The sequence below is a fragment of the Psammomys obesus genome, unplaced genomic scaffold, assembly GCF_907164565.1.
Source record: "Psammomys obesus unplaced genomic scaffold, mPsaObe1.curated_primary_1811, whole genome shotgun sequence".
Lineage (NCBI taxonomy): Eukaryota > Metazoa > Chordata > Mammalia > Rodentia > Muridae > Psammomys > Psammomys obesus.
The window spans coordinates 5,679,784-5,707,594 of NW_026591598.1; the positions used below are offsets into that span (position 1 = coordinate 5,679,784).

Below are 27,811 nucleotides of genomic sequence, written 5' to 3' on the forward strand. Positions count from 1 at the left end.
GCCACCTATGAGTTGCCATGTGAGTTCTGGAAATTGAACCTAAGTCTCACTGAGCCATCTCTCCAGTCCTTTCCTAACCTGCTATTTTTTTTTTTTTCTTTCAAAACTATTTAAAGGCCATGGTGCCCCAGGCCTTTAATTCCAGCTCTGGTGAGGCAGAGGCAGGCAGATCTCTGTATATTTGAGGTCACCCTGGTCTACATAGTTTAGTCCCAGGCCAGCCAAAGCTACATAGTAGTAAGACCCTGCATCAAAAGTGTCAAAAATAGTCAGGCAGTGATGTCACACGCCTTTATTCCCAGCACTGAGGAGGCAGATGGCTGAGTTTGAACCCAGTCTGACCTAGAATTCCTGCACAGCCAGAGCTACACAGAAAACCGTGTCTCGAAAAACAAAACAAGCAAACAAAAGTAAACATTTAAAAACCTAATTGTGGCCTGGCAGTGTTGGCGCACGCCTTAAATCCCAGCACTAGGGAGTCTGAGGCACGCGGATCTCTATGAGTTGGAGACTAGCTTGGTCTACAGAGCGAGTTCCACGACAGCCAAGGCTACACAGAGAAACCCTGCCTCAAAAAAAAAAAAAAAGGACTAAATTTAGATCTGACAGGCCTCCTCCTTCCTCAGCCTACCCAGTATTAAGATTTCAAGAGTGCACCACCGCCAGGTAGTTTTTGTTTGTTTGGTCACTTTGCGATTGTTATCTCATGTTGCCCCGGCTGGTCCCTAGTTCAAGATGATTTTTCTCCAACCTGGACTGCAGGGAATGATTTCGGCTATTTACTGAGTAACGAAATGAAACAGAAACCTGCTGTAACTGGCCTTCTCACACAGAGGGCGGTTTTCCCCTTGTACAAATGTTGAAATTCTAATTGGTAGATAAAGAAACGGGGCATTGCATGACCCCCAGTTACGTTATTAAGCCACACCTGGACCAGCCTACTAAGCAATTACAGAGGTCAAAGCGCTCAACCTCCCGACGGCTCTCTACTGTCTCGCGATGGTTGACGTCACTATCCCGCGCCAGCGGCCGGGCGCTCGCGCGGTGTGCGTCATACCCAGCTTCGTCGGAGTGTGCTGTCTCACTGGTGAGGCCGTGGAGTCAGGAAGTCCCTCTCTGTGGACCCTGCAGCCTCTACCTTCCCGCCACCATGGAGTACCTCATCGGCATTCAGGGCCCCGACTACGTCCTCGTCGCTTCCGACCGGGTGGCCGCAAGCAATATAGTACAGATGAAGGACGGTGAGAGAGGAAGCGGGGAGGCCCAGCGGGTCTGGGGGTAGGGGCAGGCGGCGGGAGTTGATGAAGGGGAGGCTTGGTGAAGGGCGGCTTGGAAGGTAGACTCAGCGTGCTCTGCCTGTCCCGCACTGCAGGATTTAGAACCCGGGAAACTGGCTTAGGCCCTGGCTTCCGATTCTAGGTTAGGGCTGTGCTCTGGCCTTGGCCAGATGAGGTTTGCTAGGTGAGTATTGCTCAGGGTGGGGAATTCAGTTTGTAAGAGTTAAAATGTGTGCTCGGCGCTGGGCACTTCAGATCCCTCAATTTCTCGTAAGCTTCGGTCGTCAGGAACAGGTTAGTTTGAGGGTGCCCCAAGGTGGTGATCAGGGGGAGAGTGATACTTTGGGTGCAGAGTTCGGCGTTTCACTCTTGCCTCCTCTGTCTTAAGCAGCTCAGCTCAGAGCTTCCGGCTTTCACTTGCTGCTAGGTTTTTCTTGTATTCTTGTATTTAAATAGTTAATACCATAGAGATGGCCCCTCTTTACTTGCTTTCTGACCTTTGTACGTTATCTTTCAGTGCTCAGATTTTCTTATCTCTCACATTAGTAATACCCAACTCAAAATGTGTTGAGAGGATTGAGTGAATGAGTTATGTGTAAATGTTTAGCATTGGACAGATACTTAACAGACTGACGCATGTATGTTATCAGATGTGTCCAGAGATTTAATAATTTAAAAAAGATTGACTAGTTTCCTTTTTTGCAGAGTTAGTTGGAGGCTTTCCTAAGGGGGTGTTAAAATTGCTCAGTAGGTAGAGGTGCTTTTGGCCAGGCTTGACAACCCGAGTTCGATCCCAGAACCCAGATGGTAGAAGGAGAGACCCAACTCCCTGCAGGTTGTCTTCTGACCTCCACGTCCATTCTGTGACACGTGTACTCCCTTATAGAGCAGGAGAATCCTAAATAAATAATTTTTTAAGTTATCAAAAAACAAGTTTCTAAGCTTACAAGTGACAGAACCCAGGTTCAAATCTGTGTAATTTGGGACTGAGGATACAGTTCGGTGGCAAAATACATTCCTGCTATGCACAAGGCCTTAGGTTCTATTCTCAGCACTGCAAAAACAGAAGACATTCTTCCATATGCTCTCTTTTACCCATAACAACAACACTGTTTCTTTTATAGTGACAATTGACCCATAGAATCTGACCCTTAGAATCTGACCTTTCAAACAGTAACATGATCAATCTATGATTGATCATAGGCATGTTACTGTTTGAAAGGTATTTTGCTTTTGTTTAGTAGATTAAAAGTTCATTTGACAGGTTTAGGTAATCTGTATTCTTTACAGTGCCAGGTGCTGAAAGGTGTGGGGGCCAAGACTGTGTATCCCTTGTTTTAAAAGAAGTTAATAGTTGGGAAGATGGCTGAATAGGTCAGAGTGCTTGCTATTCGAGCATGAAGACCAGAATCTACATTCCAAATACTCACTTAAAAAAAAACAAAACAAAACAGGCATAGCTGTATGCTTGTAACCCCTGTTAGGAGCAGCAAATACAGATCCTGGGAGCTAACTGGCCAGTCAGTGAAGCCCAGAGGGTGAGCTTCATGAGAATGAGGTGGATGATGACCAGATGTCCTTCTCTGTCCCAGCACAGGCAGTTGCTCATGTATGTGCAACACACACACAAAGTTAGTAATACAGTAAGAGATTCATATATGTGTATAAAAGTAAGAGATTCGTATATGTGTATAAATAATTATAACACAAACTAGAAAGTAATTGATGTGTCAACAAGAGCAGTTAAACTTTGGGGTAATAAGAGGAGACTTGGCTGTCCTAGAACTCACTCTATTACCAGGCTGCCTTCAAACTCATGGAGATCTTCCTGCCTCTTCCTGAGTGCTGGGATTAAGTCATGTGCCACTGCCACCTGCCTAGCAACAGAATGGCTTTTTTAAGTTTCTCAGAGGTCCCCAGAAACTTGCTATTCTGAATTCCTACAACATATGTGATTCAGACTACATTGTCTTAACACTAAGTCTAATGGTTTTCCTTACTTGTGAGTTAGGCATTGGTAAGTGATAGTGTCATTTTACATATGTGGTAACTGGAGTTACAGACAAATCATTTGCCCCCTATGTCTCTCCAGAACACATGGCATTACATGCTGATACTCAACTTGGTTGTCTGTGTTTGGGGATCTTGTGAGTTTATTGTCAAGTGTAAGAACTTCCTAGAGCTGTACAGGCAGCTTCTTGTATAATCCAGGACCATCAGTTCTGTTTTGAAGCATTATCTTTTCCTATTCACTGAGCATGCTCATAAGTAGGCCTGATTTACATTTATTTAATAATTAACAGTTTACTGCCTAGAATCTTAACCTTTTTTCTGAAATGTGATGTAAGTTTGTAAACTCATTCCCCCACAAAAAAAAATTACTTTACCCCCAAAATTTAATGTGTGTGTGTGTGTGTGTGTGTGTGTACATGCAGACTTGTCACAGCACATGCGTTGAAGGTCAGAGGACAACTTGGAGGAGTCCTCTCCTTCCACTGTGTGGGTTCTGGGCATTGAATTCGGGGGTCAAGGCCTTTGTCTGCTGAGCAGTGTGGCCTAACTGCTCTTTTTTTCCTTAAAAAATAATTCAAACTTATTAAGTAATGTTTTCTTACAAAAGTGGAACATGTTAAGTCTAGAAATTTAGAAAGTACTGATAAGCAAGAAGAAAGAAATAAAAATTGCCTGTATTCTTACCACTGTAGAGAATTTAGAACTTATATACCCATCTGGTCTTTTCTTTGCATACATATATGTAAGTGAATCTTTCTTTTATAACAACTTTGCAAACTAACAGTCTTTGATTGTGTAACAAATGAAAACATGTCTATTTGGCCATTTTAAGGCAATTCAACATTATCTACAGGCATATGCCATGTGGTACCCACCCCAGTCCAAATACCCACATTATTAGTGTCTCCCAACTCCAAACACTTGTACTTGATAGTTGCATTTGTTCCTTAAATCCTATTAAGAGATTTCTGCATTTCAAAAGCTTTCGTATAGGAAAACATGTCTCGCAGGGGAGATTATTCAGCACTATTAGAAAAATGAAAAGTGAAAGTAGGGTATGATAGGAAGATTTAAGCTTTTCTCTGAAGCTGCAGACTAAATATTGAGTTTTCTTCCCTAGGCAACAATTACAATCTGAGTATTTATTTATCTATTTAATCTGAATGAGTCTGGTTCAGCTAGATAAGGTTAGAGTATTATGGTTTTCATTAAGATTTAGATAGCTCGCTGTTACCACATCCCTTAAAGTTTCTGCGTTGACAACCAATTTTCTTTTTTGCTTTCAAAGTGCAGTTGGTACTTTATAAAGTGATTTGAGTCCTCTGCTCATTTTTTTCTTCTTTCTTGAGATGGTTCTATAATCTTAACTGTAGAAGCTATTCTTTCCACAGGTTTGTATTTTTGGTTTTTTTGTTTGTTTTTTTGGTATGTGTTTATAACATTTGTATTAGTAGGAACATTTCAGAACTTTGTACTTTGTCTTGTGCCTGAAGATAATCACCATAGTCTGATTTCCTTCAGCTTCCCTCATGCCCTATTCCTTGTATTTTAAATGTTCTTAAATTGTTTTTGTTGTTTGTGTTAGTCTTTGGAGAGAGGATCTCACTGTGTGGCTCTGGCTACACTGTATGAAAACGTGCTATAGGACATACACTGTATGTCCTATAGCATACTATATAGAACAAGCTGGCATCAGAGCTCACACAGACCAGCCTGTCTCTGCCTCCAGAGTGCTAGAATTAAAGCATGTGTCCCCATGCCAAATGTAAATTTTATTTTTAAATTAATTAAGTGCTGGAGATTGAACTCAGGGCCTCACACACATACACGCAGCATATGCTATATCCCTGAGATACAGTTATAGCCCCAAATTGTAATTTAGAAAAACATTTATTTAGTTAGTTTTTTGTTTTGGGTTTTTTGTTTGTTTGTTTGAGACAGGATTTCTATGTATAACAACAGCCTTGGCTGCCCTGGAGCTTGCTATGTAGACCAGGCTGGCCTTGGACTCACAGAGATCCACCTGCCTCTGCCTCCCTCTGGAGGCTGGAATTAAAGGTGTGTGCCACTCCCACCCTCAGCCCCAGTCCCCCTTCCACCCACCTCCTTATGTGTATAAGTTCATGCATGTTTGTATACCACATGTATGCAGTACCCTGAGAGGTCAGAAGAGGTTGTAGGGTTCCCTGGAACTGTAGTTATAGATGGTTGCAAACCCTAATGTCAGTGCTGGGAGTCACCGGGGTTCTCTGCAATGGTCTGTGCTCTTAACTGCTGACTCTTTTCTCTAGCCCTGCCTTCCCCCACAATTGTATCTTAAATAGTATGCTTTCATATGTAATTTTTAATTGAAATTAACATTAATAAAATATGTGGATAGTTAACCTGTTGATTAGTGAAACTCCTAAAGTCTTATAATGACAATGGTTAATAAATATAAATATCTATAAATAATATGGTAATTAATATATAAATAATATAGTAATTAATAGACCTGTGTATAGTTGCATATATAAATAGTCCTTAGTTTTTATTGGCAATTTCTAATATGAATTTCTTTTCCTTTGAGCAGATCACGACAAGATGTTTAAGATGAGTGAAAAAATCTTACTTCTGTGTGTTGGAGAGGCTGGCGACACTGTACAGTTTGCAGAATACATCCAGAAAAACGTGCAGCTTTATAAGATGCGGAATGGTGGGTAAAACTTAGAGGATAGCTTTGGCTGATGCATTAGATTTCTAGGGCCACTATACAAGGTACCACAGACTGTGCAGTTTAAAGAACAGAATTCTTTTATAGTTGTGAAGGCTACAAGTGTGAGGTTAAGGAGTTAGCAGAGTTGAATTTTTCTGAGGCCGTCTCTTTATCTTGTAGATGACCATCTTCTCTCTGTGCCTTTACACAGCTTTTTTCCTCTGTATTGTCTATCCAGATCTACTCTTAAAAGGACACCAGTCACATACGATTGGGCTTTTCCTCATAACTTCATTTTTTACTTGATTGTCTCTATATGTGCTATCTCCAGATACAGTCAGTCACAGTGTAAGGTTCTGGGGTTAGGGCTTTAGCATCAGTTTTTTGAGGATACTATTCAGCCTGTAGCTACTGGTTTATGTTTGGTTTTGAACTGACAACAGCTATTCTTTACTGACAGTCTTATTCAGTCAGATTGAGTCATTTGAATTTTCCTATTAAACAAAATTAGAGACAGGTATATAATCTCTGAGTTTTAGGCTAGCCTGGTCTACAGATTCAGTTTTCAGGACAGCCAAGGCTAATACAGAGAAACTCCATCTTACAAAACCTAAATAAAACAAAAATCTAGACCCTAAATTCTAATTCTTCTGTTCCTGAAGATTTTCCGCAAAAATTCCAGAGCAGAGAACCATTGTAACACTGACATTGGGTATGAAATGCTAGGATTCAGTTTTTTAAGTTCTTTTGTTTTATTTCATGTGTGTAAATGTTTGCCCTGTACACATGTCTCTGCACCACACGATGCCCACAGGAGTCAGAAGAGAGCATCAGATCCCCTGGAGCTGGAATTGCAGAGGGTTATGGGTGCTGGGAATTGAATCTGGGTTGTCTGGAATAGCAGCTTCGGCTCTTACCTTCTGAGCCATTCCTCCAGCCCATGGGTTTAAAGTTCCATATGTGATAAGTCATTTATACTCTCTAGGACTTTATTTTCTTTATTTATAAAATGGATTATATTTGTGTTAGTGAAGATGCTTTGACCAGGAGTGGTGGTACCTGCCTGTAATCCTAGCACTTGGAAGGTGGAGACAGGAGGATCACAAGTTAAAGGCCAAATTCAACTACACTGTGGGTGTGAGAACATGAGACCCTCCTGGCTTGGGGGTATAGCTCTGTGGCAGAACACTTGCTGAGCATTGGGAAGCCCTGGGTTTAAGCCCAGCACTGCAAAAGAGAGAAAATTCTTTGTGTACTTAAAGGAAGGTCCTTGTAGTTATAAGACACTGTATTTTAAAAGTATTCTTTAGGGGATGGAGAGATGGCTTCGTGGTTAAGAGCACTTGAGCTGCCCTTGCAGAGGACCTGAGTTTGGTTCCAGTACCCACGTGATGGTTTATAATCATCCTAACTCCATTCCAGGGGTCCAGCACCTTCTTTGGGTACGAGATTCTGGCCTTTTTGGGCAACAGGCATGCATATGGTACAGATACATGGAGGCCAACGACTCGTATTTGTGAAATAAAAATAAATCTTTTACAGAAAAGAAAAGCTTTAGAGCCAGGTGTGGTGGCACACAACCTTTAGGCAGAGGCAGGCAGATCTCTAAGTTCAAGACCAGCCTGGCCTACAGAGTGAGTTCCAGGATAGTTAGGGCTAGGCAGAGAAACCCTGTCTTGAAAAACAAACAACAACAAAAGACTTAGAATATATCTTTGGTTTAATTTTTATATAATTATGTAAAACAACTGAATTACATTTATTCGTACATATATTTTAGGCAATACATTTAGCATTGTTTTCCCAATTGCTTAAGTAATTTTGAAGTATGTTGCGTGCGTACAATGTTAAGTTCTGTGCTTAATACTTGAGAAAATTCATGGGTGGTCAAGACTTAGACCCTACCATTCAGGGTCCTAAAACTATGCTGCTTTGGGTTACACATACTTAGGGTGAAGGGTGTGACAGTGCTTCTGAAGTGTGGTTGTCCTGAGAGAGGGCTGAGTGAGTAAGAAGAGGAAGAGTTGCTTGTTTCATGTGCTTTAGGTGCTAAAAGTCAATGCCTAGAAGAAAAATTGTGTCTGTTTAAATTAACTCTTAAAAACCCTTAAGTTAGTTACTTTATTAAGTACAGTTTGGAAGATGAGGTAGAAGGATCAGGAGTTCAGTGCCATCCTCAGCTATATAATGAATTCGAGGCCAGTCTGACTCAAGAGACCCTGTTTGAGTGAGATCCTGTTTCAGAACACATAAATAAATAGATAAAAATGGCTTTTAACAAAATTTATAGTTAGGGTAGGTATAGTGGTACACACTTGTAATCCCAGAAGCAGGAGGGTCTCAAGTTTAAGGCTTGTTTTAAAAAGAAAGGTATAAAGAAGTGATTTGAGGTGGATACTGTTACTTCCTTCTGCTTCACGTTAAGTATGATTCCTTATGTCTTGTACCAGGATATGAATTGTCCCCCACAGCAGCAGCTAACTTCACACGTCGAAACCTGGCGGACTGTCTTCGGAGTCGGGTAAGCAGTGCAGCTACAAACTTGAGGAATAGAAAGAGCTCTGTGTGAACAGTGTGGCTTTCCCGAACCATTCCCATTGCTATTTTTTCCTTTGTAGTCCCCTTGGGTTTGTTTTCTCTTTGGTCACTGTTACTTTTTACTGTCTGATTCTGTCGCTTGGGAGGCTAATGAATTCAAGGGTAGCCTCGGCTGCATAGCTAGTTCTAGGCCAGTCCAGGCTATGTAGTGAAAATATGCCTTACTTTAAGAAGAAAATTAAATTTTTTGTTTGTTTGTTTGGTTTGTTTTTAACATTTATTTTGTGTGTGGTGTGGCTGTGGAGGTCTGAGAACAAGTTGGAGGAGCTGGTTCTCGCCTTCCTTATGGGCTACAGCGATCAAAATCAGGTTGGAGGCTTGATGGCAGTTGCCTTTACCCACTGAGCCATCTCACTGTTTGGTTTGTTTGTTGTGGCATGCTAACGTGAAGGACTGCGATAAGTTACTCCCCTCCCGAGATTTTACTTTTTCAAAGCAGTTTTAGGCTCACAGCAAAATTAAGAGGAAAATACAAAGGTTTTCCCATAGAAACTCAGCCCAGGTAACACGTATATAGCATCCCTCATTGTCAGCATCTATCAGAGTGGTGTATTTCTACAACTAATGAGCTTATATTGACAGCCTGGGTTCATAGTTTACATTAGGGTTTACTCAGAGGCTTGTATCCTTTGAGTTTAGGTGACTATGTAAGGATCTAAATCCATCAGTATCATACGGAGTATTTTCATTGCCCTGAAACTCTTCTGTGCTCCACCTGTTCACCTTTAATCTGCTGAACCCCTGAGAGCCACTGGTCTTTGTACTGTTTGCATAGTATCTTTTTCACAATGTCATAGCATAGAGTTGGAATCATACCGTAGGTAGGCTTTCAGATTGACTTCTTGGTGACATGCATTTAGAGTTTTTCCATGTAGGGCTGGAGAAGTGGCTCTGGTTAAGTACACTTTCTGCTCATCCAGAGGGCTTGAGTTCAGTTCCCAGCATCTATGTGAGTCAGTTCACAGTCATCTGAACAGCTCCAGGGGATCTGATGCCTCTGACCTTTTGAGGCACCTGTACCCATGCACCGGTACCTACATGCAGATGTACACACATACACATAATTTAAAATAATACATAATCTAAAAAAGTAATAAAGTTTTCCATGTCTTCTCATGGCTTGACGGTTTATTTCTTTTTACAGTAAGCAATATTCCTTTGTCTAAGTGGACTGAAGTTTATTTTATCCTTTCCCTACTGTAGAACATCTTAGTTGCTTCCAACTTGAGTCACTTTGTCTCTGGGATTTCTTTAAATGTGTTTTCAGTTCTTTTGGTAATTACTCAGGAGTGTGATTGCTGGTTTGTACAGTATGAATATGTTGACTTTTGTAAGAAAGTGTCCAAATGTTTTTCAAGTGTTTTTATTTTTGTTGAACTGTAGCTAACGTCCCTACATGGTAATGGAGGTAGTAATGTCTGTCTTTCTGTGACTGTGTAGCCAGAGCATGAAGAGTTGTTTCCATTTATTTTGCTCTTGTGTTGTAGCATCCTCTGTCTGATCTTAAAGGAAGCAGCAGAGATTGCAGTGGATGTGCCAAGGAAGTTCATATGATTGCCAAGGGTGTGTACTTTCTCCCCAGGGACTGAGTAAATAGAGCCTTGCCATGTGACCTTACCCCCTGTGCCTATTTATTCATCTCTGCCATCCGGATAACTTCCTAACCCCACAGGAGTGCCAGGAAAATGAATGCTTGTAAATCATAATATTTAGCATTCATATGACTTTTGCCCAAAGCATATTGCTTAATAATTTAATCTACTCGCTATTCCACTGAGACAGATAGTAGTTGATTCTCTTGCTGATACAGTGAAAAGCATAAAGTGGCAGAGGGACTAGTTTTTGGCACACAGCAGGCCAGACAAAGCGACAGTAATTGTACTATAATTTGACTGTTTGCCTTAAGGTCAACTCTGATTCTTCAGTAACCATTTAGAACATTAGTACTCTTGGTGATTCGGATTTTATCTTCTTTCTTAAACTTAGTCATGTGTAATCAAAGCAAGTATAGGTATTAAGCTTTTTATAAACCTGCTTGCTATCGGTTGTTTAGAAGATTTATTTTTAAAGATTTGTTTGTGTGTCTGTATGAATGTGTGTATATGAGTTCATGTGCCTAAGGAAGGCAGTGACATTGGATCACTCTAGAGCCTGGAGCTCTCTATAGCAGATTGTGAGCCGCCTGACATAGATGTTGGGAGCTGTATATGTGCTCTTAACCATTGAGCCATCTCTCCAGACCTATAAGTCTTTAAAGCACTTTTATTTTCAGTGCCTAATACTAGATCCCAACCATCTCACTGGAGTCTATCTCAGTATTAGCCTTAACCAGGTACTTTAAAATCTTAATGATCTATAAACAGTTTTTTAATGTGTGAGTTTTGCCTGCATGTATGTCTGTGTACCATGTTCATGCAAGCGATTATAATATTTCAGTAGAAATCAGAGACATAATAGACTGCAGAGTGAAGACAGATTTATGTAAAGTTAGGCACTTTTTATTTAATCCTTGAGGGATAGAGGTGGGTCAAATACTAGGTTTCCTATCACCCAGAAGTGCCTCTATTATGGAAGGAGTGTGCCCTGGTTCCTTGTGTAGACACTTTTTCTGATTTACCAAACAGAACTGGGATAAGAATTCCAGCTCTGGGCACAATAAAAAAAAGCTTTACCATTAAATGTTGTAGACATTGAGTGAATTAAGCTCCTTTTAGAATTGAGATAAGACTGGAAATTTGCTTCATGCAAATGCAGTGAATCTACCTAATCTCCACCAGCAGAGATGTTTGATGTTTTGAACAAATAAATATCTCTTGTTGACAATGACAGAGCTCTAGTAGATATTGACCACCTCTGCCTTGTGCTTCTTTGTTCTACCTTTCAAAGTAGATTCTAAAATAAAAATTTGTATTTTAGTTACTTGGCATTTTATTTTTATGTATATGTGCATGTGTGGATGCCTAGGAAAGCAAGAAGAGGCCATTGGAGTCTCTGGAGTTAAGAGTCACAGGTGGTCATGAGCTGCTTGATGTGGGTGCTAAAGAAGAGAACTCAGGTCCTCTGAAAGAGCAACAAATGCGCTAACCCTGAGCCATACTCTCTAGCCCCAGTACTTGATTTTATTCTAGAGAAAAATGATGATAGTTTTATATATTCCTCACATAAAGTCACTGTAATTGGCATATTTACATGGTAACATATTTTGGATTAGCCAGATTTTATTTATATGAAATTTCATGTGTCCGTCTGTAGCTTAGATTGTTTGACTGTCAGTTACACTGTGTGTTTGTGCACTTATGCCTACCGGTGGTATCAGGATGGAGGACATTTACTGTAGAGTATATAATGACTCTTATATAAACTAGGTCAGTAAAATGCAGGCAATTTGGTGTTGTGGTTGAATGATCTCTGGACTGTTGTGGGCTGTATGTTTTTGAATGGAATCTAAGCTCAATTTTCCTATTTACAGAATTATAGTACTTCATAGAATTGTTATATAGACTGAGAGGTAATCATGCACAGCTTTGTACATTATATAAATCATGTAATGATTAATAAATGATTTTTGTTTTTATGTTGCTATTATCATTTGGTTAAAGAAATAATGGCTATGTTACCTTTATAGAGATTATTTGTTGAATTATTTAATTGAACTGATTAATTACTAAAATGGGGGCTATAGAATTTACTAGAATTGATGGAAAGTGTAGAAATAAAGTAACATTGAGCATTTGTTACATGTTAAGTTTTGTTCTAGATTTACCCAGCATGTATGAACACCACTAGCCATAAAGAGCTGCTTAAATTCTAATTAATTAATCCCTCCATTCCATGCCATATGCCACCTTGGATTGAATCTAGGACCTAATGAAATATTTCAGTTTATTTTACTAAATAAGAAAGTCTAGGAAAGTGTCTCTTTTGAGTGAGAAACTTGTACTTTCTAGTTTTGAGTTTTGAATGAGTCTTAGGCATGGTGATGTTAAGTATGTGCGCTGCGGCTGAACTGCTGTATCCCACGCCCCAATATTTGCATGTGCACGTGTATGCCAAGGCATAGCTGTGGCGCTCAGAGGAAAGTTTTGGGAGTTGGTTCTCTCTTCCATCATTTGGAACTCAGAGATTGAACTCAGACTGGTTAGGCTTGGTAGCAAATCCCTTTAACCCCATTAAGTCATTTTGCCTGCCCGGCTCCAGTGGTATTTGTATGATTATCTGAATCCCTTAAAAATTATCTGTTCCATTTAGCATCTCCATGTTACCGATGTGAGACAGGTGTAACCAGGCCACCCTAGTGTCCTTGGGGAATATGGAGTTTTGTGTTGAAGCTTTAGCAGAACGCTGGCCTCCGTAGTGTGCAGTCTTCCAAGCTTTACTACTACTACTGAGTGGTCAGTGTTTTCATAGAACTTTTCCTGAAGCGTTTCCTAAGCCTTTGGTCTCTCTCTCTTACACACACACACACTTTTGAAAATGCTTAGCAATTAAACAGTAGAAATAATGAAAGCTAGCACATTGTTTTTTAACTCTGGTTTTGTACGCTGCAGTTGAACACAGGAAAGACTAGTGTAGTTAACCTCAGCTCGGTTTCACTTGTATTTGCTCTACTTTTATTTTTTACATGCAGAAATTACATGTCAAATTTTAATCTAAAAAAAAAAAAATCTTCACCATTCTCCCACCCCGCCCCCTGTAGTTACAGCCTGCTTAGGAGCTTTAGTGCCTGCTCTGCTATGAGCTAGTGGAAAACGCTGAGAGAGCAAGCAGCTGATTGGATTAGGTAGGATCTGAAGCAGGGTGGTAACTCAGTGGCAGAGCATGCACTTAGCAAATCCTGTTCAGTCCTGGTTCCAAGAAAATAAAGATCTGGTGTCAAGACGAGTATTTTCTTTCAATGGAAGAAAAAGAAACATAGGAAAGAAAATTAGTCACTTCAGAAGTGATCACTGCTTATGTGAGTGATCACTGGATGTGAATGTATTTGCTTTGGGTCGTGGGAGACAGGTACAGCGAACTCCTAGCCTAAAAGAATCCTGTTGCTGTGAGACTTCTGTTCTGCACCGGAGTTATTCTCTTCATGCCTTAAGTGGCTGGCATAGAGGCCATCATCTACTTATTGGTATCCTTGGGGTCATGTGACTCGGTGAACAGATGGGCCAGGTGAAACCTTGACTTTGCAGGTCTTATCCCCTAAACACAACCAACCATTTGTTACATGTGATTAAAATATCACTAACAAGGGTAATTTCACATGCTTTTTGGCAAATGTGGTTATCAGGATGTGACATGACGAAGCATTGCCTCTTCCTCTATGTGCCATCTCCCTTGAGGCCTCATCTTCCCTGCTCGCCCCCATCTTGCCATGCCCAGGCTTGCCTTCCAGCTCACCTGCTCCAGATGGGTGACACAGTGGGAGGACACTGGCAAAGGCAGATGTGTTTATTTTCCGGAGACAAAATGTTGTGCTGCTGCAGATGGCAGTGCCTTGGAGCAAGTGGCAGCCTTTGACACCACTGCCACACAGCCTGGGCATCTTGACAGACAGAGCAGAACTGGCTTACTCTTGGTGATGAGGAAATTGGGGAGAAAAACAAAATTGAAGATGTTAATCAATTCCTGGACTTTTGGTGCAAGTAGCAGTTTTCAGCCGATAGGGAGTAGTTTTCTTCCTCCAGAGTTGCCTCTGTCAGCTAGTCGACTAGCTGGGCTTTCATTGTGGGCCAAGAGTTATGTGTGTTTGTTACTTTGTCTTCCAGCATCAATAGGACAGACTAAAAACTGGGAACAGGCTCCACTTAGATAGGTATTCATTTGTACTGCACAACATATGCATATCCCAGGTCACGGAAGTCTCCTAGGATTGGAGGTGGGCTCATGTCTGCCCCATTGGAGATACTACTGTTCTATTTTTAGTGGTCATTTTGATTATCCAAAGGCTCAGGGACAGGTGTGCCTTGAAGTTGAGGTACCTAATTAATATGACAGCACTGTGCTTACAGTGTTTTTCTACCAGCGTAAAAATTCTGACAGCTGTCCTTTAAAAGTAGTTTGCTTATGTAGTCATTAGGGCTTGACTAAGTCCATTAAGAAGACAAAGAGGGGTTGTTGAATCATTATACCCACTGACTCCCGAGGAAAAGAAAATGGCTTCGGAAGATTCTTTTTTGAAGCTCCTGGCTTTATTTGAAGACCTCCCCCCCCCTTTAAAAAAAAAAATTATGTGGTGTTTTTCCCAGCCCCAGTGCTGATAGAGTTAGGAGTTTGCAGGTGTAAAGCCCTCTCCCTCCCCTTCCCCATCTCTCTCCAGGGGGTTGTATGTGAGAAGGTGTTGCTTTCTCACTCAGAGAGCATATATGTGCTACCCTGTTGGATGCCTGCTGTGAGCAGAGAACCCCTGTTCTGGCTAAATGGAATAAGCCTATTGGATGGCTGGAATTGTACAATTCCATAATGGCAACTTTTCACCTAAAATATCTTACCTAAGCACAATGGAAGTGAAATAATATAAGTAATTGATTTATATTTATATTGTTTTGAAACTTATGTCATTAGAAATTATGTGGTTTCCTATTAAGGTTTGGCTTAAGGCTAGAGTGGCAGAATGCTGTGCCTGCTTAGTAACAGCATGCTTTTATTTTTCAAGTATTTTTCATTAGAAATACCAACTTACCCTTACCTTTTAAGATTACTTTAAACCAGTGCCCTAGTCTGGGTAGGCACACTTGTGGGCAAACCCTAACACTCAGACAGAAACACATATAAGCCCCTGGCATCTTGTAGGAGCACACATTGTTATGAATTTAAAGACTGGTATCAAAAACCCTTTTTATTGTCTGCCAAAAAAGTGCATGTGAACAGTGAAGAAGGCTTCACACAGGAGGAAGAGTTGACTTATTTCTTAGCCTGGGAAGTAGTTACATGTGTTATATTCATTAAGCTATACATGTATGCTTTGTATATTTTTACATATATTATTCATAAAAGGATAATTCTGTAAAAAGACAAAAGAAAGGCTAAAAGAGCAAGGAAGCATAACATTTTTAACTTAAAAATGAAAAGAAGTTAACAGTATAGCAAATATAATTAACAAGACGTGAAAGAAGAAAAGGAAGAGAACAATTATAATTTCTTTGTGGTGATTGCCTGGTGTGTTTGTTTTTGTTCTTGTGTTAGGGAGCTGAGGATCAAACTTATGGCCTTGTGCTTGGCAGGCAAATGCTCACCACTGAGCTAAATCCCCAATCCCGATATAATAATCTCTGAATAACTGAATGTTCTACCAGAATCTCATACATTCCTTACAGGAGCCTTTGAATAGGGATAGCTTATTATAGACAAGGTGCTCTTTAATTACTACTAGTAATTGGTTCTGCTGATCTCCAGACTGCACTGTCTTTGGGGCTGAGGAAAAGGTTACAAAGTTCAATATGTGCCTTCAGATGGGGAAATGGAGAAGTAGAAGGTCAACTGCACTTCAGAATGAAAGTGCAGGAATGCTCGTGTGCACAGGGTGTTGTGGGGACAGTTTAACCAGTGCATCGACAGACAAAAGATGAAGCAAAAGGGAAAACTGGAAGCAGGCCAGGTGCGTGAGAGCAAGTTAGTGTTTGCAGATGTTCAGGGCAGCAACAGATAGTTCTCTGGTCCACTTACACTACATTCTGTCTGTCTGAACAGGGCACAGTATACAAATTAGGATATTACTGATTTTTTAAAATGTAAATAGATAACATTTTATTGGTATATAGAAATCTATAGTTTGGTAAATAAGACTGAGAGCTTTAAAGGTATCTCAAGAGATTGAAACTTAAAAGGTAGTTCATGTTATCATAATTGCAGTGGACCAGGCCTGACAAGATGGCTCAGCAGGTAAGGAGGACCCAGGTTTCAGCACCTATATCACAGCTCACAACTGCCTGTACCCTAACCTTAGCCCCTAACCTTAACTCTAAAACTCCAATTCCTTCCTCTGGCCTTCTTGGGCACCAGGCATACTCTGATAAACATACATACATGCCATGGAGACAAACACATACTCACAAAATAGAATAAATAAATCCTAAAACACAGAAGCAGTGGGCCTTTCTGAAAAGCTGTCGGTTAGATTATTGGCTGCTCTTTGGAGAATTTAGGAAAGAACGGAGGGAAAAGGGAGACTTACGAACCCACGTACCCACATACCCATGTGGTTGTAGGAATAGGGTACACTGGATATGAGGTGTTAATATGGAGCATTGTTCTCACAGCAGAGCTCCTAAATGTTCTTTTTCCCCCTCAGAAATCCACTGTTATTCTAATATACACTGTTGCCATCTGAGGACATCGACAATCATATTCTAAATATTCTGTCCCAGGAGACCATGATTCTGTCTGATAGCTTAGAGATGAATCTGTTATATGCAGTCAGCATTCCTAGGCACTCATGGACAGACATTCACTATGTACCTTGTGTTGTACATGTCTGTAGTAAGGCATGGCTTCTGCATTGGAGTTTTAGGAACTCACTTCAATGTACATGGAACCCTACATTTGTTCTAGAAACCACCGGCCCATGAGAAAGGATCCAAGTGGCCCTGTTGCAAACGTGGTGTTGGTTTTGCCATTGCAGGGTCAGCAATTTTATTTTGATGTTATTTGGGAGAAAGCAGTATTTTTGATTAGCAAGTAAAATTAATGTAGAAAACAAATACTGTGTTAACTAGTTGGTATAATAAGGCATCTGTGCCATGTTGCATTTCAACTCATTAAATTTCTCAACTTTTAATTACAGTAAGGTTACAGCTTTTAATAGAATCAACTAAACGAGCTTAGCAATGGCTTTATAGAAATAAAATTGATAACATTTTGACATTTTTGGGGGTGGACTTTAAAGTCCAGTTTTGTTAAAATAAACATTGAAATTACACCTTATTTAATCTGCCTTTCTTCCCATCTTTGCTTCTTTCCTTCTTTTTGGATTTTTTCGAGACAGAGTTTCTATCTGTAGCCCTGGCTGTCCTGGAACTTTGTAGATCAGGCTGGCCTCAAACTCACAGACATCCACCTGCCTCTGCCTCCCAAGTGCTGGGATTAAAGATGTGGGCCACCATATCTGGCTCTCTTTCTTTTGCCTCCTGCAGTTCAGATTTATTTAGTAATTATTATTTACTTGTAGGAACTTTAACACGGTGAGCACTGTGATTCCTCATGACTGTTAGACAAGTGGGTTGGGCATTTAAAGCTCTAAGTGGAGTAATATACATTTGAAAGCCCCTAAGGCAGTGAGAAGAAACAGCAAAAATATGGTTGGATATTTCTCATTTAGGGTTTCTAAAAGTCCAATGATTGTTTTATTTATTGCTTTCTTTGTTTCCAGCCTACCATGAACATTTATAGACACTGATTGAGTTACTGGAGACTAAACCTGGCCCCTGTGACAGTCAGAAGAGAGTGTCAGATCTCGTGTAACTGGAATTGCAGCTGCTGTTTAGTATCAGGAATTGAACCTTGATCTTCTGCAAGAACCAGTACTCTTAACCGCTGAGTCCCCTCTCTGCCTCAGATTTATTTTATTTTAAATGTTTTTTAGACTTGTTTTATTTAGTGTGTTTTGCCTGCATGTGTATGTGTGCACCACATGTGTGCCTGGTTCCTGAGTTCCTGAGGTGGTCAGAAGAGGGCGTTGGATCTCCTGGAATTGAAGTTATGGATGGTTGTGATCCACCATGTGGGTGCTGGGAATCAAAGCTAGACCCTCTGCAAGAGGAGCAGATGCTCTTAACCACTGAGCCATCTCTTGAGCCAATATGTATTTTAATTCTGTGTAAAATAATTAAAATTTTACTGGGGGCTGGTAAAGGGGAATGCAGGTCCCTTTGGAGGCCAGAGATACTGAATCCCCTGGAACTCTAAGCGCTTATAGGTGCTGGGGACGGACCTCATGTCCTCTCTTTATCGCTCTCTCCATCTTTTTTTTTTTTTTTTTTTTTTTTGAGAAAGGGTCTCTTTGTAGCACTGGTTGGCCAGGAGCTTGTTGTATCGACCAGGTTTGCCTCCAACTCCATATATCCACCTGCATCTGCTTCCTGGGTGCTGGAAGTAAAGGTCATGCTCCACAACATCTAACACAGTTTGTACTCTTAACCACTGAGCCATCTTTCCAGCCCTGTGTTAGCTTTTCTTTTCTTTTTTCTTTCCTTTCTTTGCTTTGGTTTTTTTGAGACAGGGTTTCTCTGTGTAGCCCTGTCCTGGAATTCTGTGAGTTGGCTGCCCTCCAACTCACAGAGATCCTCTTGTCTCTGCTGGGATTAAAGACATGTGCCACCATTGCCCTTAATGTGTCTGTGTGTTTTTGTGTGCACATGTGGGTAAAGGCCAGAAGATATTGATGTCTTCCACAATGCTGTTTTTCTTGGGTTTTTGTTTGTTTTTAAAGGTAGGATTTTACCCACTTGGAACTTAGCAGATTCAGGTAAACTGGCTGGCCATCAAGTCCTAAGGCTCCCCCTGTCTCTGACTCCCTATCATCAGGATTACAGGTGCACACTGCCATACCTGGCCTTTTAACTTGCATGCTGGAGATTGAATCTGAGCTATCTCCCCAGCCTGTTTGTTTTAATTTTTGAAACAACGTCAAAGTACAGTCAAAGCTGGGGACTTGCTGTCTCCTATAGAGACTGAGTCCATGGTTATAGGTGCCTTTGAGTACTACAGTGGATAAGTTTATCAGCAAAAGGTAGTGTGCGATTCTGATTCTAATTAGTTTAACTTGTAGGGCTTTTTCTTTCTCTCTTAGCCAGTCTGTAACAGGAGGCCGACCTTCCTGGAGCTCTCCTTACATCGGCGTCTTGCTAATACTCTCTTCGGAATATGCCTGTTTCCCGTGGCTGACTCTCCACCGCTGATTAAGCTCAGTGGAACATTTATTAGGGAATTTTCTCTGCACCCATTTCCTCACATGAATGTCATAGCTTCTTTGTGCTATCACAGCAACCTACATTTACTTCTGCCATGTGTCCTGTTGTGATTGTTTGCTGTCTTCCACACGGGAAAGCATGTATGTGTTGGTATGAGTGAACCCTCTTCACTTATTCTCATTGACTTTGACTGTACCCCATCTTCTCTTTCCAGCACAACTTTCCCTGAAATTTTCACTGTCTCCCCTGTGATTATGTACTGTTTCTTTTTTCTTTTTAGAAGAGTTCTTATGCAGCTTTAGTTGGCCTTAGAGTTAATGTTTCTGAGAGTGACTTAATCCCCTGCTTCCATCTCCCAAGTGTTGGTATTACAGGCATATTCCACCACACCTGGGTTATCCCAAGCTGGGTGAGACTGGCTGAGTATCTGCCTGTTTCGTAGTTATCCTGTCTTGTAACTCCACTGAACTTTTATAGGATTTGATTAAAGATTTTTATAAACTATTTTATGCTTATATATAGAAGAGATTGAATCTATGCATGATCTTGTCTGGATTTGATGGCTCATTCCTGTAATCTCAGCACTTGGGCTGAGACAGGAGAATTGTCATGAATTCCAGGCAACATGGGTTACTGAGACCCCTGTCTTATGAAAATATTGCTGTATTGCTTAAGAAAAGAGGCCATAATATTTTAAATCAAGTAAAAGTATTTAATTTCAATAATTGGAAGTTGTTGAATTTTAAGATGTTTGAGGTGAATTTTAAGATGTTTGAGGTGAAATATGAAAATCTGTAATTAGGGCCAGCAGGATAGCACAACAGATAAAGATGCTTGCTGCCATGCCCAAGTGTAATGTCTGGAACCCAAATGCTAGAGAGAGAGAGAGAACTAGACTCCCACAGGTGTCCATGTGTGCACTGTGACACTCACACCAACAAATACTTTTAATCTGTTACTAAAGGAGCAGAAGTAGAATTTTGAAATTATACTCAGAAACTACCTAAAGCTAGTAGATTCTGTTGGTTATTGAAGCACTAGATCACTGCTTCTGATTCAGAGCACTTGGGTTGGAAAACAATAGTTGGTCCAGCGAAGGTAAAAATGGATATTGACAAAGCAATTAAGGTATTGGTGGCACAAGTGTTTATTGAATAGCTCCTACAGATACTTGATAACTTCAGACCTTATAGAAGAACCACAGCTGTGACATTAACCCCACTCTTCAGACTTAAAATATATTATTGATCACAATTGATGTGGTAAGTGAAATACAGGGCAATAGGTACATGTATGAAAAGTTGGGGAATATTTAAGTATGAAATTCACAGCTGCCAGGTGGTGGTGGTGGTGCCTCTCGCATTTGGGAGGCAGAAGCAGGCAGATTCGAGCCCGGCCTGGTCTACAAAGTGAGTTCCTGGACAGCCAGGGCTATGTAAAAAGACCCTGTCTTGGGGCGGGGGGGAGTTACAGCTATATATTGAATCATACAGTTAACCTAATTTCCATTTAGTGGAAACAGAATGGTTTCCTGGGAAAGCATACAGGATTGATAGTTGAGAAGCCTGAATTGTGGTCCTGACTGATGCTCAGGACCCTTGTGAATTAGTCTTCTCTTTGAACATTAGGCTCCCTGTGTAAAAGGAATGCTGGATAAACTCAGTGAGCTCATAGATCTCCAAACATACAAACTGCATTTTCATGAGCTGTCTTAGGATAAAAGGTAGAATCTTGGCAATATCCTGGACTAAAAGAAATATCAGGGGCTGGAGTGATGGCTCAGAGGTTAAGAACACTCACTGTTCTTCCAAAGGTCCTGAGTTCAATTCCCAGCAACCACATGGTGGCTCATAACCATCTATAGTAAGATCTGGTGTGCAGGCAGAATGTTGTATAAATAATAAATAAATCTTTAAAAAAAAAAAAAAGAAATATCAGGCATGGTGCTAGAGGAGTAGATCAGTGTAAAACCGTGCAGGATCCTGGGCTTAATTACCACTACCCCCAAAACAAACAAACAGCAAAACCATGGCCATAGTATTCTTTTCAACATGTATTGTTTATTTAATATAGTTAGAAGTCTGTTAATTAAAGTGCTCAACTTACCTGTCCCGTTGTGGGTTAGTATCTGCTTCCACATTACTGACCCACCAGGCATAGATACACGCTTCCCACACAGCTTAGCATTTAAGGTGCTGTATGGCCCAAAGAAACTGCACCTTCCTTCAAGACCCCTCAGTCATAGTAATGTCATCCCATTCAATTAGAGGTGGCAAAGGCTGGCCTGGCTCCAAAAGAAGACTGTCAATTCCTCTCCTTTTCTGTGTCCACGCTCGGCAGGATGCTTCCTCACGCCCACCTCTCTCCCCCTTGCTGTGACTTCGGCTTCCGCCAGATGTCACACCGCTGCTTGTCACCGCTCAGACTCTCATAGTCGCTGATGTTGTTGTTTCAGTGTATTTGTCACAACTGTTCTCTTTAGCTGTAAAATTTATGGAATTTCACGCACTTCTTAATCACTACAGTGTTTCTTCTTCATGATAGAGGAAACAGACAGGGAATTATAAGCACAAAAGTTAGAAGGAAGGAGATGTTCTCTCTAACTGAAGTAAAGTTCCTGTGTATGGTGTACACTCCCCACTCCCAAGTGTACGGAACTGAGCTTAGTTCTTAGGGGTGCAGAGATACGCTAGTCCATCTCAGTCCCAGGAAGAAGTACAAAGAGACTATGGCTAATGCCCAGTTTCTTATTCCTTTTGCAACCATAAGAAGGTAGATAATTATATTCTCTGTGGTACCTCCTTCTTGATCTTTGTATTAGCTAGTCAAATCTGTTAACACAGTCAAAATTTTCTTTTAAAGATTTATTTATTATGTATACAGTGGTATACAGTGTTCTGTCTACATACCAGAAGAGGGCACCAGATCTCATTATTGATGGTTGGGAGCCACTATGTGGTTGCTAGGAATTGAACTCCGGACCCGTGGAAGAGCAGACGGTGCTCTTAATCTCTGAGCCATCTCTCCAGTCCACAATACAGTCAAATCTTAAAAATGAGCAGGTGAGAGTAGTTAGGCTTTGGTATTACTATGTATTGGGCATTGTGCTGAGTACCTCACATTGTTCATTCATTTTGGTTTCATTTGAGACAGTGTTTGCTCTGTGTAGCCTTGGTTGTGATGTACTCACTTTGTAGACCAGGCTGATCTCTAACTCACAACGAACTGCCTGCCTCGGCCTTCCAGAACACTGGGATCACAGGTGTGCATCACCATGCCCAGCTTGTGCTTCACTATTTAAACCCTAGGAAAGCTTAAAATGGCCTGGGGCTTTTCACTTAGTAAATAAGCTTGTCATGTACCTTTTAAAATTATTTATTTTTAATGTACATTGGTGTTTTGACAGCATGTATGTCTATGTAAGGATGTCAGATTCCTTGGAACAATAGTTACAGACAGTTGTGGGTGTTGAGAATTGAACCTGGGTCCTCTGGGAGAGCAGCCAGTGCTCTTAACTGCTGAGCCACCTCTCCAGCCCCTTCACATGAACTCTTTAAAAGAGAGGAGAATATATTTGTCTAATCTCCCACCCCAACACACATTGTAATAAGAGGATTTTTTTTTTTTTTTTTTTTTTTTTTTGAGGACAAGGTTTCTCTGTGTTGCTCTGGCTGTCCTAGAACTCCCTCTTTAGACCAGGCTGGTCTTGAACCCAGAGATCTGCCTGTCTCTCTCTCCTGAACACTGGAACTAAAAGTGTTTGCCAAGAGGCAGAAATGTTTAATTGGGCATGTCTATAATCCCCACACTGGAGAGATGAGACAATGTTCACAACAAATTCAAGACCAGCCTAATCCACCTGGTGAGTTTCCGGTTGGCTAGGGCTATATAACGGGACCCTTTCTCCACCTGCCTCCCAGAAAGAGAGAATTTTGTAATATCTTATTCCAGAGACTAAAAGTTATTTTTAAGTCTTCTGGTATGATTTGTTTGAAATTTTTTACTTGTATGTCACACACAACTTAAATCTAAGCATGTTGGTGTATGTAAACCACTGGTCCTCAGGTTATTATTATGGAGTATATTAACTAAATGCTTGGCTGCATTTACTAGATGGATATTGAATATTTGTCTTGTTAAAATACATATACTGTTTAGGCTCAGCCTTTGCTGTAGGAGATGTCCAGTCGTCTAATGCACTGCTCTCTACTGGAAGACCACCTAACTTTGTTTACATCTTTTACAGAATAGAGGTGGGTTTTTGGTCCTGTCATTAGTGTTTGCACTTCTCAGTAGTTAGGTTCTTCCATGTGATACTGTGCATAGAAAATAAGAAGTGTGCAAAGGCTAGAAAGTTGATGCTTACTGCTTAGGATAGGCGCACCTGTAAGACACAGTATGAAAATATTTAATATGTGTTAACTTAGTTTTCAAATATGGCTCTCCATTTTTTCTGAGGACCCAGAGTAGACTGACCATGAAGTAAAATAATACTGTAAGTGGCTAATATGATCACTTTCAGCCATGCACATCTGTTAACCTTAGGGCATGAGAGGAATCCTAAGAAGGAGAGACTTGGAAACTTTTTGCTTTCCTTTCCCTTTCCTTTCTTTTTTTCTTTTCCTTTCTCTTTCCTTTTCCCTTTCTCTTTCTTTTCCTTTCCTTTCCAGACAGGCTTTCTCTGTGCAGCCCTGGCTGTCCTGGAACTTACTCTGTAGATCAGGCTGGCCTCTAAGTCAAGAGATCTGCCTGCCTCTGCCTCCTGATTGCTCGAACTAAAAGGCTTTACCATAACCCAGCTGATACTAGGAAACTTCATTTACTACTTTGCTCCCACATTCCAGACAGTGTGCTGGATACTTTTTAATAAACATCTCTCTGTATCTTTTTATAAAGACATATACCTGTAAGGAATTTGCTTTGTCCCAGGGGTGATTGGCCTTCCCTATTACTTATTCTTTTTATTTCATAAATTGTTTTATTTTTTTATAATATCTATCATATATTAAGTCTGTACTGTTTTAGATACTTAAAATGCATTATCTCTGACCCCTGACTAGTCCTTTTGTACGAGGCATTAGCTCATATTTTAGTTGAGATTCTGAAATTCAGATAGGCTTAGTATTTTTTTAAAGTAACAGACATGCTAATAGAGCTGGAATTCCAAACTCATGCCCAGCTCTGTGTTCCATGGCCTATTTTCTTTTTCTTTCTTTCTTTATTTTCATTTAATGTGCATTTATTTTTTTGTCTGCATGTATGTCTGTTTGAGGGTGTCAGATCTTGAAGTTACAGACAGCTGTGAGCTGCCATGTGGGTGCTGGGATTTGAACCCCAGTCCTTGGAAAGAGTGGTCAGTGCTCTTAACCACTGAGCTGTCTTTCCAGCCCCTCCATGGCCTATTTCTTCCTGAGTTGTTTATTTGTTTATTAGTTTCCTCTTTTTGGTGCTTAATGTCTACTTTGTATCCTAAACTTTTTTCTCCTTAGTACTCACTTCTAGAGGAAGGTTGGAAAGAAAAGCCACAAAACTTACTTATGGAGATGCAGGCATTTGATTTAAACTTGAAACACTTCTCAGAAATGGGACCTTTGGCTCGGTGTGGTGGCATCTCCCTATAATCCCAGCACTCAGAGAGGCAGAGGCAGGCAGATCTCTGTGAGTTCAAGGCCAGTCTGGTCTACAAGGCAAGTCCAGGACAGCCAGGGCTACACAGAGAAACCCTGTCTCGAAAAAATATAAAAAACAAAGGAAGAAATGGGGCCCTTGGGGCTGGAAAGATGGCTCTGTAGAACTGTTTTTGCAGTGCTCAAAAAACAAAAAGAAAAAAATTTCGAAAATGTTCTCTAGTATGATTATTAATACTCATTTAACAAATGTTTACTAAATATATCCTGTATAGCTGTATGTCATTGAATAAGACAGACCTACTCCTGTCTTCACAGAATACTCTAAATACATGGAATATTAATGAATAGGTAAATTATATACTGTCTTACCTCTAATCATACCACAAGAAGTCATGCTTGTGTAAACTGTTAGAGTAGAACAAAATTGTAGGAACTTACAGCTATTAACTTTCCTTGTAGAACCACTTAGAGTAGCACAAAAATGAACTACTTAGAATTGATCTCATTCCAGGAAAACAGTGACAGCATACAAAAATTTATTTGAAATTGAAAGACAAAACAGCAACAACAAAACACTAGTGTTAAGTAAAAAGTCTTTGATATGGAGCATTGTCAGAATTTCTGAAACTGCAAATTGTTACACAGATGTATTGACTTAATTAGTCTAGATAACACCACTTATTTATGCTTCAGCATCTCACACATGCAAAAGTTGGTAATTTGAAGTCACACAATATTTGTGAGTTATCTTCTATACCACGAGTTGTAGTTTCTGACTACCAACTTCACTGAGTGTGTATGAGATGCTGAAGCATAAATTATATTATGTAGCTCAGCTAAGAAGCACAGTTGCTTCTGGACTTGTGTTTACATGGGTTTTGTGTGAAATCTCATGGTGATGGCTCTTGTGTAACATGGTTTGTTCTGAGACTTGATTTAGTCTCATATCTGGGCAAGAGTGTCATTAGAATATATGTGGACTCTGCTGCTTGAGACCTCTGTCTGTATGGATTCCTAATACACCATGCAACTTGGTAAAATGTTTGAGTTAACTGTACAGTGGGTATTCTAGCTATAGTGAGCTGGGAAAAATGAGTTATACACTTAGAAACAAGATTAAACTTACTTTGTGATAGGTAAGAAACTGTTATCATGAATTTTCTTGGAAGAAGAATGCTAATTAAAGACACTTGGCTATTATTTTTCTCCCCCTTCCTAATCCTCCCAATTTTAACTATAAGAACATCACAATATTTTGTCTGTCAGACTTTGCAATACCGTTTTCACACTTTATATATTTTTATTTTTATCTTCAGCTAATTTAAGCAGAGCTTTTGTTGTTATTTAAAGTGTGAGTTATCAAAAGGTTAGGATGTAGCTAACACAGTAGAAATTTAGGGAATATTCCCACCTGAAGAACAATTCCAGAGCATGGCTCAGTCCAGCACACCTCACTGGAAATGTGATAGGACAACAGTTATTTTTTCAGAAGTCCTGACTGCTGATGGCTGATTCTTATTGCTGTGAGCTGTCTGCTGCTTTACTCTGTGGATGGGTGCCTGTTTGGCAGTTGGAGCTCCTGTATTTTCAGGGGTCTTTAGGACTGGTTTTACTTAGTAGCACAGCTGGGTTAGAAGGTTCCAGTGGGCACACTCATGTGCTCTACCGTGACTCTTTTCAAGCTGCCAAGTGCCCACGTAGGTCAGTGTGCAGAGAATATGCAGTGTCTCTTTTGGAGTCACTGGTTGTTCCAACTTCATGTTTTGTGTTGTCTCATTTAATTGAGCACAAGTATAAGTGTAGCGATGGCCACAAATCATAGGCAAGACTGCTACCCACTGAAGCAGATGCAAGAAATACAAGAATAAATGAAAAGGAAGCCCACAAAATGGAATTGCCACCATTGGTGCCTGGGGCATAGACAGGCAGGTGCAAGAGAAGTAACTATCCATTTGGAAATGAAGAACAAGGCAGATTTAGTCAAGATTCACTGTAGTAATTTGTGGGTTTGGACCTACAGGTAATATAAAGAACAAATATTTATTAAATGCAAGGTACAGTTACTTTTTTATTTATCTCATTGATGAACAGTAGATTTTTATCCATCTTAAAGGTATCTTGTTCTATTAGAAAGGTGTTGGACTAGTGGGATGGCTCAGTGGGAAAAGGTGCTTGATAACTTGAGTTCAATCCCAGGACCCACATGGTGGAGGGAGAAAACCAACCCCACAGAGTGTCCTCTGACCTGCGCAGACACAAACACAATAAGTAAATGGAGTTTTCCACTAAGAAAAGAAAATGTCATACATGTACATACATATATGAGAAACAAATGCAGTCTAAAGTCTGTTAGTGATTCATTTAGACCATCACCTTTGGAATTGCTTTTTGTTGTCACAGACTCCAATTACCTTTTTTCCTGAGTTGAAAAGTCTAGTGATTTTAACCTAAATATTTGAGACCTGCCATACTTCTATCCTTCCTCTCTCCATAATTATAGATTGTATAGTTTACTGTTTGATTTTAAGTCTTGGGATGGAGTTGGGGGGGTGAGTTTTTTGGGTTTTTTGTTTTGTTTTGTTTTTGAAATATGACTCACTGTGTTGCCCTGGCTAGTCCCAGTCCTGAATATGCTTGCTCTGAATAAGCTTCCTTTTTCTTCTTCTTCTTCTTCTTCTTCTTCTTCTTCTTCTTCTTCTTCTT

General features: G+C 40.3%; 1 protein-coding gene across 1 annotated transcript in view; it reads left to right on the plus strand.

The window, feature by feature from the left end:
• Nucleotides 1–1,022: 1,022 nt before the first annotated feature.
• Psmb2 (proteasome 20S subunit beta 2) overlaps nucleotides 1,023–27,811 on the plus strand; it is a 31,641-nt gene continuing 4,852 nt past the window's right edge. The window contains exons 1-3 of the mRNA XM_055611487.1: nucleotides 1,023–1,241; nucleotides 5,863–5,985; nucleotides 8,436–8,506. Of these exons, the coding sequence (XP_055467462.1) occupies nucleotides 1,151–1,241; nucleotides 5,863–5,985; nucleotides 8,436–8,506 (285 nt within the window). The 5' untranslated portion in view covers nucleotides 1,023–1,150. The remainder of the gene's footprint in view (nucleotides 1,242–5,862; nucleotides 5,986–8,435; nucleotides 8,507–27,811) is intronic.